This window comes from Muntiacus reevesi, chromosome 21, assembly GCF_963930625.1.
Source record: "Muntiacus reevesi chromosome 21, mMunRee1.1, whole genome shotgun sequence".
In the NCBI taxonomy this organism is placed as follows: Eukaryota; Metazoa; Chordata; class Mammalia; order Artiodactyla; family Cervidae; genus Muntiacus; species Muntiacus reevesi.
Genome location: NC_089269.1, coordinates 50,712,927 through 50,729,111, shown reverse-complemented (window position 1 = coordinate 50,729,111; position 16,185 = coordinate 50,712,927). Strand labels below are relative to the sequence as shown.

At 46.8% G+C, this 16,185-nt stretch overlaps 1 protein-coding gene across 10 annotated transcripts in view; it reads right to left on the bottom strand.

Annotated features, from left to right (window-relative positions):
* ITSN1 (intersectin 1) overlaps positions 1-16,185 on the bottom strand; it is a 252,839-nt gene that overhangs the window by 10,949 nt on the left and 225,705 nt on the right. For all 10 annotated transcript variants that reach the window (XM_065913505.1, XM_065913504.1, XM_065913506.1 and 7 more), the window contains 6 exons: positions 13,181-13,348; positions 8,800-9,012; positions 6,665-6,786; positions 5,581-5,663; positions 5,181-5,264; positions 3,363-3,536 (listed from right to left, as the gene is read on the bottom strand). In XM_065913505.1, coding sequence (XP_065769577.1) covers positions 3,363-3,536; positions 5,181-5,264; positions 5,581-5,663; positions 6,665-6,786; positions 8,800-9,012; positions 13,181-13,348 — 844 coding nt within the window. The remainder of the gene's footprint in view (positions 1-3,362; positions 3,537-5,180; positions 5,265-5,580; positions 5,664-6,664; positions 6,787-8,799; positions 9,013-13,180; positions 13,349-16,185) is intronic.

Sequence of the window (16,185 nt, the reverse complement as noted above, 5' to 3'; positions counted from 1 at the left end):
TTGCAATGTATGTGAAATTTAAAGAAATCTCCCAGAAGAAAGTCAGCTGTTTCTTTTCTCTCTCTCTTCACTTATTTCTTTGGTGGGAGGAGGTGACAGCACAGGCGCTGCAGGCTCCCAGGACAATCTCAATACCACCTTTTTATTTTGGCTACACCATGCAGCATGTGGGATCTTTGTTCCCCGACCAGGGATCAAATCCACACCCTCTGCATTTGAAGCCCAGAGTCTTAACCTCTGGACCTCCAGGGAAGTCCTTCAACACCACTTTTCATCAAATATTGAGTGTCAGGGGCTTCCCGGGTGGTCCCGTGGTTAGGGTGCAGAGCTTCCACTGTGGAAGGAACAGGTTGATCTTTTGTCTGGGAACTAAGATCCTGCATGCTGCATGGCAGGGCCAAAAAAATTATATATATATAGAGAGAGAGAGACAGTAATAGATATGAGAATGTTTGAAATTTTTTAATGCTATGCATTAAAATGATGGTACCAAATGGGCTTCCAGACCATTAATTCCTTCCTTTTCTTCATTCAGCAATTCAGCAATTGGCAATATACTATGATCCAGGCACTCTTCTACAGGAAATAGCTTTTCTTCCAAGGTTTAAAACCTGGGAATTTTTTCTGGTGGACGATACCAGTGCATGTTGCCCCTTGTGCATTTCAGGAATAATCTCTGAAATAAGAGCTACACTAGGATTTGCAACTGAATCTCTAGTGGTGCTGTCATTGTGTCATGATATTTCACTATTCAATTAAAAAATCCAACCTCAAGTCTTTATTTATCAGAATAAAAATGGCAAGTGAAGCACAGTGGTTCAGACTCCAGGCTTGAGTCACACTGTTCTCAGTCAGCTCAGTTCAGTCGCTCCGTCGTGTCCGACACTTTGCGACCCTGTGAACCGCAGCACACCAGGCCTCCCTGTCCATCACAAACTCCCAGAGTTTACCCAAACCCATGTCCATTGAGTCGGTGATGCCATCCAGTCATCTCATCCTCTGTCTTCCCCTTCTCCTCCTGCCTTCAATCTTTCCCAGCATCGGGGTCTTTTCCAAGGAGTCAGTTCTTTGCATCAGGTGGCCAAAGTATTGGAGATTCAGCTTCAACATCAGTCCTTCCAATGAATATTCAGGACTGATTTCCTTTAAGATGGACTGATTGGATCTCATTGCAGTCCAAGGGACTCTCAAGGGTCTTCTCCAACACCACAGTCCAAAAGCATCAATTCTTCGGCACACAGCATTCTTTATAGTCTAACTCTCTCATCCATACATGACTACTGGAAAAACCATAGCTTTGACTACCCAGGTATTTGTGAGCAAAGTAATGTCTCTGCTTTTTAATATGCTATCTAGATTGGTCATAACTTTCCTTCCAAGGAGTAAGCATCTTTTAATTTCATGGCTGCAGTCACCATCTGCAGTGATTTTGGAGCCCAAAAAATAAAGTCTGCCACTGTTTCCATTGTTTCCCTATCTATTTGCCATAAAGTGATGGGACCAGATGCCATGATCTTAGTTTTCTGAATGTTGAGTTTTAAGGCAACTTTTCACTCTCCTTTCACTTTCCTTTTTTTGACTCTTTCACTTTCATCAAGAGGCTCTTTAGTTCTTCTTTGCTTTCTGCCCTATGGGTCGTGTCATCTGCATATCTGAGGTTATTGACATTTCTCCTGGTAATCTTGATTCCAGCTTGTGCTTCATCCAGCCCAGCATTTTGCATGATGTACTCTGCATATAAGTTAAATAAGCAGAGTGACAATATACAGCCTTGACGTACCCCTTTTCCTATTTGGAACCAGTCTATTGTTCTATGTCCAGTTCTAACCTTTGCTTCCTGACTTGCATACAGATTTCTCAGGAGGCAGGTCAGGTGGTCTGGTATTCCCATCTCTTGAAGAATTTCCTACAGTTTGTTGTGATCGACACAGTCAAAGGCTTTGGCGTAGTCAATAAAGAAGAAATAAATGTTTTTCTGGAACTCTCTTGCTTTTTTGATGATCCAATGGATGTTGGCAATTTGATCTCTGGTTCCTCTGCTTTTTCTAAATCCAGTTTGAACATCTGGAAGTTCATGGTTCATGTATTGTTGAAGCCTGGCTTGGAGAATTTTGAGCATTACTTTACTAGCGTGTGAGATGAGTGCAATTGTGCGATAGTTTGGACATTATTTGGGATTGCCTTTCTTAGGGATTGGAATGAAAACTGACCTTTCCCAGTCCTGTGGCCATTGCTGAATTTTCCAAATTTGCTGGCATATTGAGTGCAGCACTTTCACAACATCATCTTTGAGGATTTGAAATAGCTCAACTGGAATTCCATCACCTCCACTAGCTTTGTTCGTAGTGATGCTTTCTAAGGCCCACTTGACTTCATATTCCAGGATGTCTGGCTCTGGGTGAGTGACCACACCATCATGGTTATCTGGGTCATGAAGATCTTTTTTGTATAGTTCATCTGTGTATTCTTGCCACCTCTTCTTAATATCTTCTGCTTCTGTTAGGTCCATACCATTTCTGTCCTTTATTGAGCCCATCTTTGCATGAAATCTTCCCTTGGTAGAGTGTTCTGGTCATGCTCTAACATTTAGCCAGTTATGTGACCATCTCTGGGCCGTAATTAATAGTAGCTAACTCAAAATGGAATAATTCATATGAAAGTGCTATAAAAGACAAACGCCACGCGGAGCAGTGTAAGCCTTGCACAGATCACGTCTGCACTGGACCCTCACTCCTAGCCCTCAGTTATCCTCCTTTGAATATAATCAAGTTGAGGCCATAATCTTCAAATTTAAATTAAAAAAAACTCTCTTATTTTTATTGGATTGAGGAAGATAGAGACAAGTGTCTTGGAATCATTGGCCAGACCCATTTTTTTTCCAGTTTCAAGCAGAAACAGGAAGTTGACTGAAGGAATGATGCACCCAACATAATTTCATTCCTTTGATTAAGCTGAAATGTCACCTAACGGTCATTGATTGATTCTGCCACATTGTCTGTGAACTAATACTCTTCTTGCTAAACTGGCTAGTTTTATCCATTTTCACCAAAGCTTTTAGCCAAGGACTAAAGAATTGGGCTGAGGCTTTGGGGGTACAGCCCTCTCTGCAGTTACCTGCTTTAAGGAAGCATGGGACATGATCTTTGTCCTTTGTCCTAGGGAAGCTGGGCCACTCTAGATCAAGCACACTTTGTCCACCTCCTCTGAGATGCTCCGGCATCAGTGAAGGCCTCTTCCCAGGGGACGCCAACCTCACCTCTCTGGCAGGAAGCCCAGGAAATTCTGCACACCAAGTTCCCAGGTAGAAAACACCTAGCCATGAAAGCCAAGGGGCAGGGTGCCCAGGGCCGCTGTCTACTCACCATCTGGCGAGAACTGGTCCCTCTCAAACACGGTGATACACAGCACCTCCTGCTCCAGGTCTCTGATGAAGAACTGGCAGTTGGAGTTCCACTTGGGGTTCAGAGTGTCCTGGATGGTCTTGGTGATGTGGCACTGGGAGCCCATGGTCACCTCGCAGTACGGGTTACTCTTTCCTGGAGGGGACAGAGCCCGGCTCTTCTGGGCGTCTCTGGCAGGGTCACAGCCCCGAGGCACCTCTTCCCTCTACTCCCCTCATTCCGACCCCACTCCAATCCCATGCTTAACACGCAGCATAAGATAGAGAATCCAGAGGAAAACGCACATAATCCAGCATCCTACTTAAACTATAATATTAACACTTAAATATTTATCACACTTTATCACATGAGTGGGCTTCAAAATTAAATCTTCCCTGTCTCCTCACCTTAACTTCGATTGTGTCAAATCTGCAATCACCCCTCAGTATCTACAGGGACTGGGTCCCCAACTCCACAGATACACAAATCCTCAGAGGCTCAAGTCTCTCATATAAAATGGTCTAGCATAGACCTGCCCATATCCTCCATCTACTTCAAGTCATCTCCAGGTTATATATAATCCCTAATACAGTGTAGGGCTGTGCTAAGTCGCTCAGTCTTGTCCGACTCTATGGACTGTAGCCCACCAGGTTCCTCTGTCCATGGGGCTCTCCAGGGAAGAATACTGGAGTGGACTGCCAGGCTTAATCTCCAGGAGATCTTCCTGACCCAGGGAGGGAACCCATGTCTCTTCTGTCTCCTGCATGGGCAGGCAGGTTCTTTACCACTAGCACCACCTGGGAAGCCCATGGACAGAGGAGCCTGGAAGGCCACAGTCCGTGGGGTTGCAGAGAGCCGGACGTGGCTGAGCGACCGAGCACCCCGATAACGCTCACAATGCTGCTGGCCTCTCCTGCACGGCAGAGTGGATCAGTCATGTGCACACATTTATCCCCTCTGTGCATTTCCTTCCCCCTTAGCTTACCACCTGGCTTTAAAATAAATTGGCCTATAATCCTAAATTTCCTTTCACACTGGGTTATTCCCATCCACCGTTTTGCCTTCCAGAGAGATCTGAGTGGCTGCCCTCTGACAACACATCAGTCCTCTATCTATAGATTTCATACCTGCAGATTCAATATGTGAATAGTTGCTGGTGTGTGGCAAATTCAAGTTTTGCTGTTTTGAAATTTCAAAAATGTTTCTGACTATTTTCGTTCTGCAGCTAGTTCAATCTACAGGCGTGGAATCTACAGATACAGAGGGGCTGACAGTGTTGTGAAAAGGCAGCCACTCAGATCTCTCTGGAAGGCAAAATGGTGGATGGGAATAACCAAGTCTAGAAGGAAATTTAGGATTAGGGGCCAATTTTTTTTAAAGCCAGGCAGACTCAATGCTCTGTAGTAATCTAAACGGGAAGGAAATCCAAAGAAGGGGGATAAATGGATTCACATAACTGGCTCACTCTGCTGCACAGGAGAAACGAACATAGTAGCATTGTAAAGCAATCATGTCACTCAGTCACGTCCAGCTCTTTACAACCCCATAGACTGTGGCCCTCCAGGCTCCTCTGTCCATGCGCTTCCCAGGCAAAAATATTGGATTATCATTTCCTTCTCCAGGGGATCTTCCCAACCCAGAGATCGAACCCAAATTTACCGCTGAGCCACCTGGGAAGTCCCTAAAGCAACTATCGTCCAGTAAAAATTAATTTTAGAAAATGAAGTAAAGCCAAGTGGAAGGGATGCAGAAAGGCTTCCACCACTCATAAACGCTAGAGGGGGTTTCTAGGGCCCTTACCATGTGACCGACAAGGTTTCAGCTCAATGCCTTCAACCACGTTCACCATCAACCTTCCGATGCCTGTGGCTCTTTGGGAGCGGACTGTGGTGGGAGGAAAAACAAGACGCTCCTGTTTAGGGTTCGCTGTATTTCCAGTTTGCCTACTGATCTATTTTATGCCCCTCTTCAAGAACAAGTCTCCCCTTCCTCGCTTAAAACTCTTGCTTCCTCCATCCTGGAACCCGCCCTCCAACCCTCACCCATACCTTGCCCTCCCTCCTCCTCCTGCCTCCACCCTCAGGCTCTCCGCTACCCCCAGGCCCACCTTCCAGCTCTAAGGGTTCTGGGCCCAACCAGATGGCCCTCTGCCCCCCAACTCTGCCGATTCCCAGGGCCCCGCTGCCCAGCGATGCCTTACCCAGGTACGCCTTCTCCCGCTTCTTCTTCTCCGTCTCTATGTAGAGTTCAGAAGCTGCTTTGATCTTCTGCACCCAGGCAGTCCTTGGAAAAAAAACAGACAGAACGCTGCCAGACAAAACTCAGGCGTCAGGTCGGTACCAATTCAGTTTCCAGGACTCTGCTTTGTTCGTTTGATTTTTACAACAAAGGCTCAGCATAGAGAATCTGGTTTTACGTCACATGGCCCTAAGGATGATTTCTACCATTCATAACAAAGGCACGAGTGACGTTTTTATTGATTTGCTACAAACCTGGGTTTGTGTCCCCATGGAAGGAAATCTACAACAATAAACGTTGTTGCTGTCTTGCTCACAACAGCTCCTCTTCTTTCCTTACTGAGAAACATCACAAATTTGCCTAATCCAAGAAGGCTAGAAGGATCTCTCTCACTAAACCATCCAAAGAAAGAAACGATTTCCCAGATAAGCAGCCACTTTCTGTGAAGGAGCAAACACACTGGGAAAGAAAGCATCCTGGCGTGATTTTTTTCTTTTCCATTTCTCTGAGAACCATATGCATGATAACTTTAGCCAATTTCTTGCTTGGCACAAATGCTCTTGGAATGTTGTTGGTCTTGTGTCAAGTTCATCCTTCAGAAAAATAATCTGTTTCAATCGGTTCCACAGCAGAGCCCTGATTAAGGCAAACATGCCCACAGCTTCTAGGATCCAGGATGTCTGTCCAAGGGAGCCAGACAATGAGGGGGTCAGGATTGGGACGTCCTCTAACCCCCAAATAGTTTTCCTATTAGTTTCTGCCACCTGAGAAAATTTGGGAAACGGGAGAGCCTCCATTATCTCAAAAAATACTGAAAATTGCTGTTCAAAAAATTCTCAAGCCAGATTCATTTCAATGTATTTCCTTTTGAAAAGTGAACTTTTGAAAGACGCTGGAAAAATGAACTAAGACCACTTCACCCGATGCCCCACCCCCACCTCCAGCCAGAGGGGATGTTGGCACCCGCTGATTAATTAACTGTCCCACATCCGCCCGACACCTGGTGGAACCTGGGTGCCCAGGGCCAGGGAGGAGGCGGGTCTTACCTTTCGTTTATGCTCTCTGCTCGGAGGGTGTAGACCCGGTCGATATGGGAAATGTGGAAGATGGGTTCATCCCCAGAAGGGTCAGTGGGCAACTTCACTAGAACCTCATTTAGGAAAATAGGCTGAAAAATAATGCATGGGCATTACAAGATCAGACTGGGGGTCTGTGAGGACGTGTGTGTGCTGAGTTGCACACGATCCAGTAAACTAAACCGAAGGTGAGGGGTGTGTCTGTTTGTGTCTGGGGAGTGGCGGTGGTTTCAGTAAACCATACTGAAATAATGACTTTGTTTGGAATGATAAGGGACTCATTGGAAAAGACCCTGATGCTGGGAAAGCTTGAGGGCAGGAGGAGAAGAGGATGACAGAGGGTGAGATGTTGGATGGCATCACCGACTCAATGGACATGGGTTTGAGTAAACTCTGGGAGTTGGTGATGGACAGGGAGGCCTGGCGTGCTGCAGTCCATGGGGTCACAAAGAGTCGGACACGACTGAGCGACTGAACTGAACTGAATAAGTGTTAATATCAATTTTCAGATAAATGGAAATTGTAAATATGGATTCCCCCCACCTCCATTTTGCAGGTACTTTTTTTTCCTCATCATCTGGTTAAGGTATTATTTCCCAGGTTTCTACTTGTGAATTTTTATTTTTACTTCCCCACTTTTCATACTGAAGTCTTTAGAAGGAAGTCACTATGGGCAGCAGCCCACACTTAAGGAATGCTCTGCTACAAACATCGGCATACAGGGTTTCCTGCAAAGATAAGTTTTCAAATGAGTTGGAGAAGTACTAGAGTGATCAGTAGACCAGATGGTATTGCGGGTATTTCTAAAGTCCTCCAGAATAAGAACTGATGTATTTGCTTTTTCCATAGTATACCCTAGTCAGCAAACAGTCTCCATCAACTCTAGATGTATCATGTATTTAGAAAGTGTTAGTCACTCAGTCCTGTGTGACTCTTTACGACCCCATGGACTGCAACACGCCAGGCTTCCCTGTCCATCACCAACTCCCAGAGCTTACTCAAACTCATGTCCATTGAGTCAGTGATGCTATCCAACCATCTCCTCCTCTGTCAGTCCCATAGCCTGCCAGACTCCTCTGTCCATCAAATTCTCCAGGCAAGAATATGGGAGTGGGTAACCATTCCCTTCTCCAGGGGATCTTCCTGAACCAGGAATCGAATCCAGGTCTCCTGCATTGCAGGCAGATTCTTTACCATCTGAGCCACCAGGGAAGTCCCCATCAACTCCACCTCCAAGCAACTCCTTCCAAGTTGTTCACACAAAGCTGCTAGTGACAATCTACATTAAGTACATTGTTCTCTTTCCCAAAAGAAGGCTAACTGCTGCTTCAGAGAAAATTCTTCTGTGAAAACACCCCCACAGAGATAAATTTAGAAAAACAATACCCTATGACGTTAAAAGACACAAACACGGCCGCACACACAGAAGCAGACCAGACACGCAGCTCATGGGCACTGTCTACACACGGGAGATTTATATTGGTGTTTGTCGGAGAAGATGAGGGCACACATGTTCCAAGCCATCCTGAGAAGTTTGGAGGGGGATCTGGGAATGTTTGGGAAGTGGACGCTGAAGTTCTAGTCCAGAGATATCCCATGCCTGCCTCATTGGTACACTGGACTGTGAACCCCATCAAGACAGGACATGCCTTAGTCACGTCCAAGGGGACCCACAGCAGCCACTTAGCAGCTAATAAACGTTTGTCAGTTGAACTCAGTATTGTTCTTTTTCTGATGGGTTTCCATGGTGGCTCAGTGGTAAAGAATCCACCTGACAAGCAGGAGACACAGGTTCCATCCCTGGGTCCAGAAGATCCCCTGGAGAAGGAAACGGCAACCCACTCCAGTATTCTTTTCTGGGAAATCCCATGGACAGAGGAGCCTGGCGGGCTACAGTTCATTAGATCTCAGAGTCAAATACAACTGACCAACTCATCACGCACGCAACTTTGCTGATACTGCTGGACCCGTGCTTGTGGTCTCTGTAAATCCTGGCTCTCCTCTGTGCCACAGACCTCAAACCCTGCTCAAACGCTGACTCCCTTTAGACACGTTCTCCTCCCCCCAACGTCAACCCTGATGTTGCAGTCTAGAGTCGGACTTACTGTTTTGTACATTTTATACTGCAGGTTTGATTTGGGGCTGAAGACTTTGTCGGTGCCGGAGGAGCCCAGGGGCTTGATGATTTGGGTCAGCAGCAGGAAGTCGTTGAAGAGGAAGCCATACAGCTCCTTGTTGCTCTTGGCCTTGTAGAGCTTCCCGCTGTGCAGAAACTTGCGTGGCCCCAAGCAGTTGGTTACGGAATTGAACACAAGTTGCTGAGGAAGGAAAAAAACCAAAGAAGACACAGTGGAGTGAGGTCGTTTTTTTGTTGTGGTTGTTTTTCTGTTCGTTTGTTTTTCCGCATCTGAAAGTTGTGGTCTCCATCAGAATCTAAGACCTGTTTTTTAGGCTCAGATAGAGGACAGCTTTGAAGACTTCAGGCTTTGGGAGCCAAGAAGTTAAAGGTGTGGTTCGGGAGACTGCATGTGTCAGGATGAACCCTGGGTGTGATTCCTAATGCCCTTCCTTGAGGTCTCAGGATGACATTTCTCCCTTTTATTTACCAGGGAAACAGGGCAGCAGGAAGCAAACCCTCTGTCCTTGATGAGTGCGTGCTGGGTGCAGGCTGGTCCGCCGGAGGTGGCATGAACCGGCCCCAACGACAGCGCCGCCCAGGCTGAGACGGCGGCGTGCCTGCTGCTGGGAACAGCGGCGCCTCTGTGCGGTTCCACAGGACAAATGCCGCTTTCCAGGGCACAGCGAGAGTCCCGGCCCCCACCTCATGGGGGCTGCCAAACCCGGTGGTACTGACGGATGCCCCAGAGCCAAGCAGAACAGAAACTGTGCTGGTACACATTAGATCTCGCCCAGCTCGCTGCTCCTGAAGACGCGAAGGGGCGGCTCTCTTCCTGCCACTTCACAAACCTTGGAGACAGCTCTAAGCGCTGAGATGCAGCTCCATTGTTCACCCCTGGGCTCTGTCATCTCATGCTCTGTCACACCCTGGGCGCTATCATCTTATGCTCTACCAGCCCTCTGGGCTCTATCATCTCATCTTCTTTCACACACACACGTACACACATGCACACACACACACACACACACACACACACACACACACACCTGGTTCTATCATCTCATGCTCTGTCATCCCCCTTGGGCTTTTTTATCTCATGCTCTGTAACCCCTCTGGGCTCTATCATCATATTCTTTCACACACACGCGCGCGCACACACACACACACAGTTCTATCATCTCAAGCTCTATCATCCCTCCAGGTTCTATCATCCCCCCAGGTTCTATCATCTCAAGCTCTATCATCCCTCCAGGTTCTATCATCCCCCCAGGTTCTATCATCTCAAGCTCTATCATCCCTCCAGGTTCTATCATCCCCCCAGGTTCTATCATCTCAAGCTCTAGCATGCCTCCAGGTTCTATCATTTCATGTGAGCAGGTTCTAAAGGGGCAGAGGGAGACTGTAGGAGATATGACCTCACCAAGGCCCCCCTTTTGGCTAGCAGAGGAGAGACAGGGAGGGGAAGGCCACAGCTCTGCCTCAGAAGCAGTATGGTCGAGGCAGGAGTCAGACCTTCAGGGCTTCCACCTGCTCACACCTGGGCCCCAAGGCTGAGGCTCTCCACAGTTATGATCCCTATACATTACACATCTCCTGAAGAGAGTATTAAGGAAGACTTCACAACACACGTCCCCCAAGAGATGTTGCTGGCTACCTGTCTGCCTCTAGTGTGGAAGAAATAATCAACAGCACCTCTATGACCAGAGACCTGCAGGCCTCAAAGGAGAGCGGCCACTCCAGTCCACTCCCAGGTACCAGGAGGGCTGGGTGCCAACAGCCTCCTACCGAGGCCCTGAGGGAGCCCGAACAACTGAAGATGACACCGCAGAGGGAGCTTTCCAAGGGCGTTCCTCTGAACAAGAGCCTGGAGGTCAATCTAGTCCTTTTTATTTGCCAAGAGGGAGTTCAAGCCACTTGGGGCAATGAACCCAGTGAGTCACTTGGATGACAAAGAGGTGGTGTGGTTTATTCTTACTCAAAGGTCACAGCCTCAGGCTGACACTGAACATATGTGAATTGGAAACCATCTTTATAGTTCTTGATCTTAAGACAAGAATGCCAAAGACAGCATTTATGTGAAACTTAATCACTGGTGTATGCTTAGATCTGGGCCAGGAAATGGAAGCCAACATGCCTCGTTCCCATGACCACGAACCCTGACCATACAGGCAAAACAGACCCTACAGAAAGCTGAGAAAGCTGGTGTGCAAGAGTCAGGAAGGACTGGTCACTTAAGAAGGACAACAGTCTATTTCAAAGAGGGTATATACACCGCAGAGAGCAAATGACGAGAGTTTACTTTATTTTTAAGGTTTTGTGGGGGGCGTTGGCTGTGCCTCAAGGCATGTAAGAATGTTAGTCCCCCTAAATCAGTGCCCCCTGCAGTGGAATTACGGAGTCCTAACCACTGGCCTTCCAGGGAAGCTCCTATTCTTAATGTTTCATGATGAAGACTCAGGCCTCACTGAGTCCTGTGACTGCAGCCACGAGACTCGGGGAAGGGCCCCTTTAAAAGTCCACAGTGAGGGGAATTCCCTTGCAGTCCAGGGTTAGGACTTTGCACTTTCATTGCTGGGGCGGAGTTGGCTCCCTGGTTGGGGAACTAAGATCCTACATTCTGCATGGTGCAGCAAAAAAAAAAAAAAAACAGAGAGAAAGAAAAAGATAAGAGAACATTTTGAAAAAAGAAAAAGTGCACAGTGGCCCTTCAGCTCAGAAGGTCCAGGAGCAATTCAAGGCCACCGTCTTCAGGATCAACTTAGTGCTCCTGGGGATGACACATAGTCCTTCCCTGCCCTGCCTTCAGCTTGCCTTTATGCCTGTCACCTGTGCCCTTATACTCCTCAGCCACGCCCCGCTCAGGCTGAGGCCTCCACTGAAATGCCCTCCCCCGGATTCTTTCCTGGGGAGAAGTCTTCATCCTTGAACATGCAGCCAAGTTTCACCTTCTCCAACCTGTCCCTGAATCCTCCATGACTGTTCCTTCCTCCTCGTCGAGTGTCCAACAGCACTTGGCACCTGGATCTGGCTCATTGCTTCTCACATAGCCTTGTAAATATTGGACCTCTAAGTAATCCAGGACTGTAGGCTTCTTGAGATGGGGTAGGTCACGTCTCACTGATTTTCATGTCCTCAGTGGTTAGGACTGAGCAAAGCACATGGGCCAGGCACTCAGTAAATGCTTATTGAATAAATGAGTGAGTAACTGAGCCAGCCAACCAGTGACTACCCCGGGACTGCATATCAGCACAGTTCCAAAGTGGGAACCCACATCCATCACCTTGGTTTCCACACGGCTGCTTCCACAGCTTTGCTTATCCCACACCTACGCTGAAGGCGGACAGGAGGCAGGGCAGGGAGGCAACAGTGGGGTAACCTCCTCGGGTCGGGAATGTCTCTGATGCTCGTGAGAAGAAAAGAGTCACAGGGAGTGTGGGTGAGGGAGACTGTCTGCCTGGGCATTTTAGTAAATCCTAGTGAATCGTGTAAGTACATGAATGTGTGTGTGTGTGTGTGTGTGGGTGTGTGGGTATACAGAGACAAAGAGAGAGAACAGCAGAGTGGGTGAGACTGAAGGAATGATTAGGGTCAAGAAGAGAATCAAATACCATGAGAGTACTTCTGGCAGTATTGTGGACTAAAGACTCTGACTCAACCAACGAAAGATGTAAAAATGGAATAAAAAAATATGGAACTGTACTTTTTAAACACAAGCAAGCTGGTAAAAATAAAAATAAAAGCAAAAACAATTTGCAGAAGCAGAAAATGGCATGGAAATGTGAACCCTGGAAGATAAACAAGCACCTTTAGCTTCGAGAGACTTTCCTAAATCTGGTGACCCTGAGCTTCCATTTTAAAGGCTATTGAGGGGAGAAGGAGAAAGGAGATATATCTAGTGTCTGCATGAGGTGAAGGACATAACAGGAGATCCCAGAGAGCTGGGTCACAGAGGAAGAATGACAAGTAAACTCAGTACAGATGGGAATAGCAAGAAAATTTGCTTGTTTTTGAACTTGGTGTAACGAACCAACCACAAGGTTGGTTGTGATTACTGAGAATTTGTAACCACAATGCAGCTCTCACACAAGTTTAAAAACGGCCATTTGTGAAAGGAACAAGACAAGAAAAACCAGTAGGTTAGAGAAATAACTAGAACTGCTGGAAAGGTAAACAAAAATACTTGAGAATAAAAAATAAAGAAAGTAATTGAAATTAAAAACTTGGTAGATGGTTTAAACAATTAGATGCAGCTGGAGAGAGATTAGCAAACTGGAGGTCGCAGAAGAGAACGACTCATGATTTCTCTTGTCCTTCTGGCTGGCTGCTGAGACTCAGAGAGGCGGCCCAGGTCCCACCTAAGGCGTTACCTCCGACAGGCCTTCACACTGCACATGGGCCTGGATCCACTCCAGTCGGTCCGAGTTCTCCTTCTCCCGCACCCCTTCATTCACCTGGGAGCACAGCTCCTCTGCCTTCTCCAGGGCGTGCTTCAGGTGGCTGTGGTCTGGGTGGTTTTCGGGAGTGTTTTCCAGGATCTACATAGGAGAACAGAAGACAGTAGCCTTAGGCAATGAGTGGGCCCGGGGTTCACTGTTCTGGAAGACTTGCCCCAGCAGAGACAGGGTTCCACACAGACCTTTCCTAGTGCCCACGTGTCTGCAGCTGCGGCTCTGAGCAGCCTCCTTGGCAACAACATGGAGAGAGACGGCCATGGACAGGTATGAGGGCAGGGACTGCCAGATTATCTACACGTGGGGTGTGAGGAGGGCAGCGGCTGCAGCAGGGGCAGCATCACACCCCATATGGACTCCTCCAGGGAGAGTGGTTCTTCCCTGAGTCCACGCACAGCTGCAGGCATCTATGTACCCATGGAACTTCATGCTAATGGGTGCATCAGAGCAAAGGTGCATTTTTGTGAATGAATCATTCCAGACCAGCAATTAAGAGTTCCGTTCTAGAGCAAGACCTTCTGGATTAAAATCCCTGCTCTACCACTGACCAGCCATGACATGGGTCAGTCACATAAATGTTCTGAGCCTCATTTTCTTCTTGTGAGAAATAGGGATACGAATAGCACCTGTTTTGGGCTTCCTTGAGGCTCAGCTGGTAAAGAATCTGCCTGCAATGCAGGAGACCCTGATTCGATTCCTAAGTCAGGAAGATCCACTGGAGAAGGGATAATCTACCCACTCCAGTATTCTTGGGCTTCCCTGGTGGCTCAGATGGTCAAGAATCTGCCAACAATGTGAGAGACCTGGGTTCGATCCCTGGGTTGGGAAGATCCCCTCGAGGAGGGCATGGCCACCCACTCCAGGATTCTTGTCTGGAGAATCCCATGGACAGAGAGCCTGGTGGGCTACAGTCCATAGGGTCGCAAAGAGTCAGACACAACTGAGCAACTAAACACAGCACACAGAACCTCCTTTATAAGGTTGTTGGAGGACTGCATGGCTTGATACAAGTAAAGCACTTTGCAGAGTACTGGCCCTTTGCTGATGCTCCCATCGGATCCTCAAAGGAATCTGAGGACACTGAAAACAGTCGTCATGGGGAAAGACACTAAGAAGGAAGAAACATCTTAAGCCACTTTGCAGTGTACTGGGAGTATGTTGAGCGTGCACTTGCTCATGCCTTACCCACATATGGGCTTCCCTGATAGTTCAGATGATAAAGAATCTGCCTGCAAGGCAGGAGACATAAGAGATGCAGGTCTGATCCCCGGGTTGGGAAGATCATCTGAGGAGGAAATGGCCAACCCACTCCAATATTCTTGCCATGAGAATCCCCATGGACAGAGGAGCCAGGCAGGCTACAGTCCATGGGGTCACAGAGTCGGGCAAGACTGAGTGGTTAACACTGTCCACATATAAATAATTCAAGTGGGTTTTACCCTGAATAAAATCTCATCCCCAAGGTATACTTTGGCTTAAGGTCCTAAGTAGGCACTCGATTTGGGGGAAATACCCAATCTAAGTATTGTGAGTCCCCCAACTTCCCTTGTGGCTCAGCTGGTAAAAAAAGAACCCACCTATAATGCGGGAGACCTGGGTTCCATCCCTGGGTTAGGAAGATCCCCCGGAGAAGGGAATGTCTACCAACTCCAGTATTCTGGCCTGGAGAATCCCCATGGACTGTATAGACCACGGGGTTGCAAAGAGTCAGACACGACTGAGTGACTTTCACAATCATTTGCAAACCACAGCTCTAGCTCTAGGTGGATCCTGGCTGTACATGCAAATCCCTTTGAAAAGTCCTGACCTCAGCTCTGACCATATCAGAATCCCCAGGGGTGGGACCCAGGCACTGGAATTTTCTAGAGCTTCCCAAGTAATTCTAAAGTGCAACCGAGTCTGAGGACCACTGCTCTAGATGGGAATCCCACGTAGCAGATTGTGTGAATTTATTTTTTTTCAAAAATGAAAATAGATATATTGCTTTTTCTCATTGTAAAATTACTATTGTATAATGTATGAAATTTAGAAAATTTAGAAAGTTTTAAAGAACCTAAAAAACACCTTTAATTGTGCCATCAGATAATAATCTCTGCCTTTCCTATTCACTGACTTCCCAGGTGGCGCTAGTGGTAATGAAGCCTGCCAATGCAGGAGACACAAAAACATGTTCAGTCCCTGAGTTGGGAAGATCTCCTGGAGAAGGGAATGGTAACCCACTCCGGTATTCTTGCCTGGAGAATCCCACGGACAGAGGAGCCTAGCAGGCTATAGTCCATGAGGACACAGAAATCTGGACGTGACTGAGCGGCTAAGCACAGATACACATCCTGTTTGTTAATGCATTCTGCCTAGATAAAAATATATATAATATTTTAAGAATAAAAATTGGATCACACTGCCATACTACACTACCATTTTGTACTTGCTTTTTCCCCACTTCATGGCAATTATAGTATGTTATTTAATATATATGAATTATAGATCATATGATGATCACTTCACATGACCAATACAAAGTTGTAAAGTAAAATTTTTTTAAATTTTTTATTGAAGTATATTTATAATTTTTAAGGATTCTATAATATGTCATTGTAAGGATGAGCCACAAGGCATAAAACTTCATATTTTTCAGTATTTCTCTGATTAACCCTTTAGAATAAATTCCTAGAGATGGAAATGCTGAGCCACAGAGAACATGGAGTTTGATGTCTACATCACCCTCTGAAGGCTGAACCAGTCTACCTTCCATGAGCAAACCTGCCAACACTGTGGACTCACAATCCTTTCAATAAATGCCTACCTGGCAAGCCAAAAGCAATGTATTTTCTTGTTTAGTTATGCATTTCTTTCATTATCAGCGAATTTGAATTTTGTGTACACTCAGTGCATAAGTACATTAAATGATAAAGCTAACACCT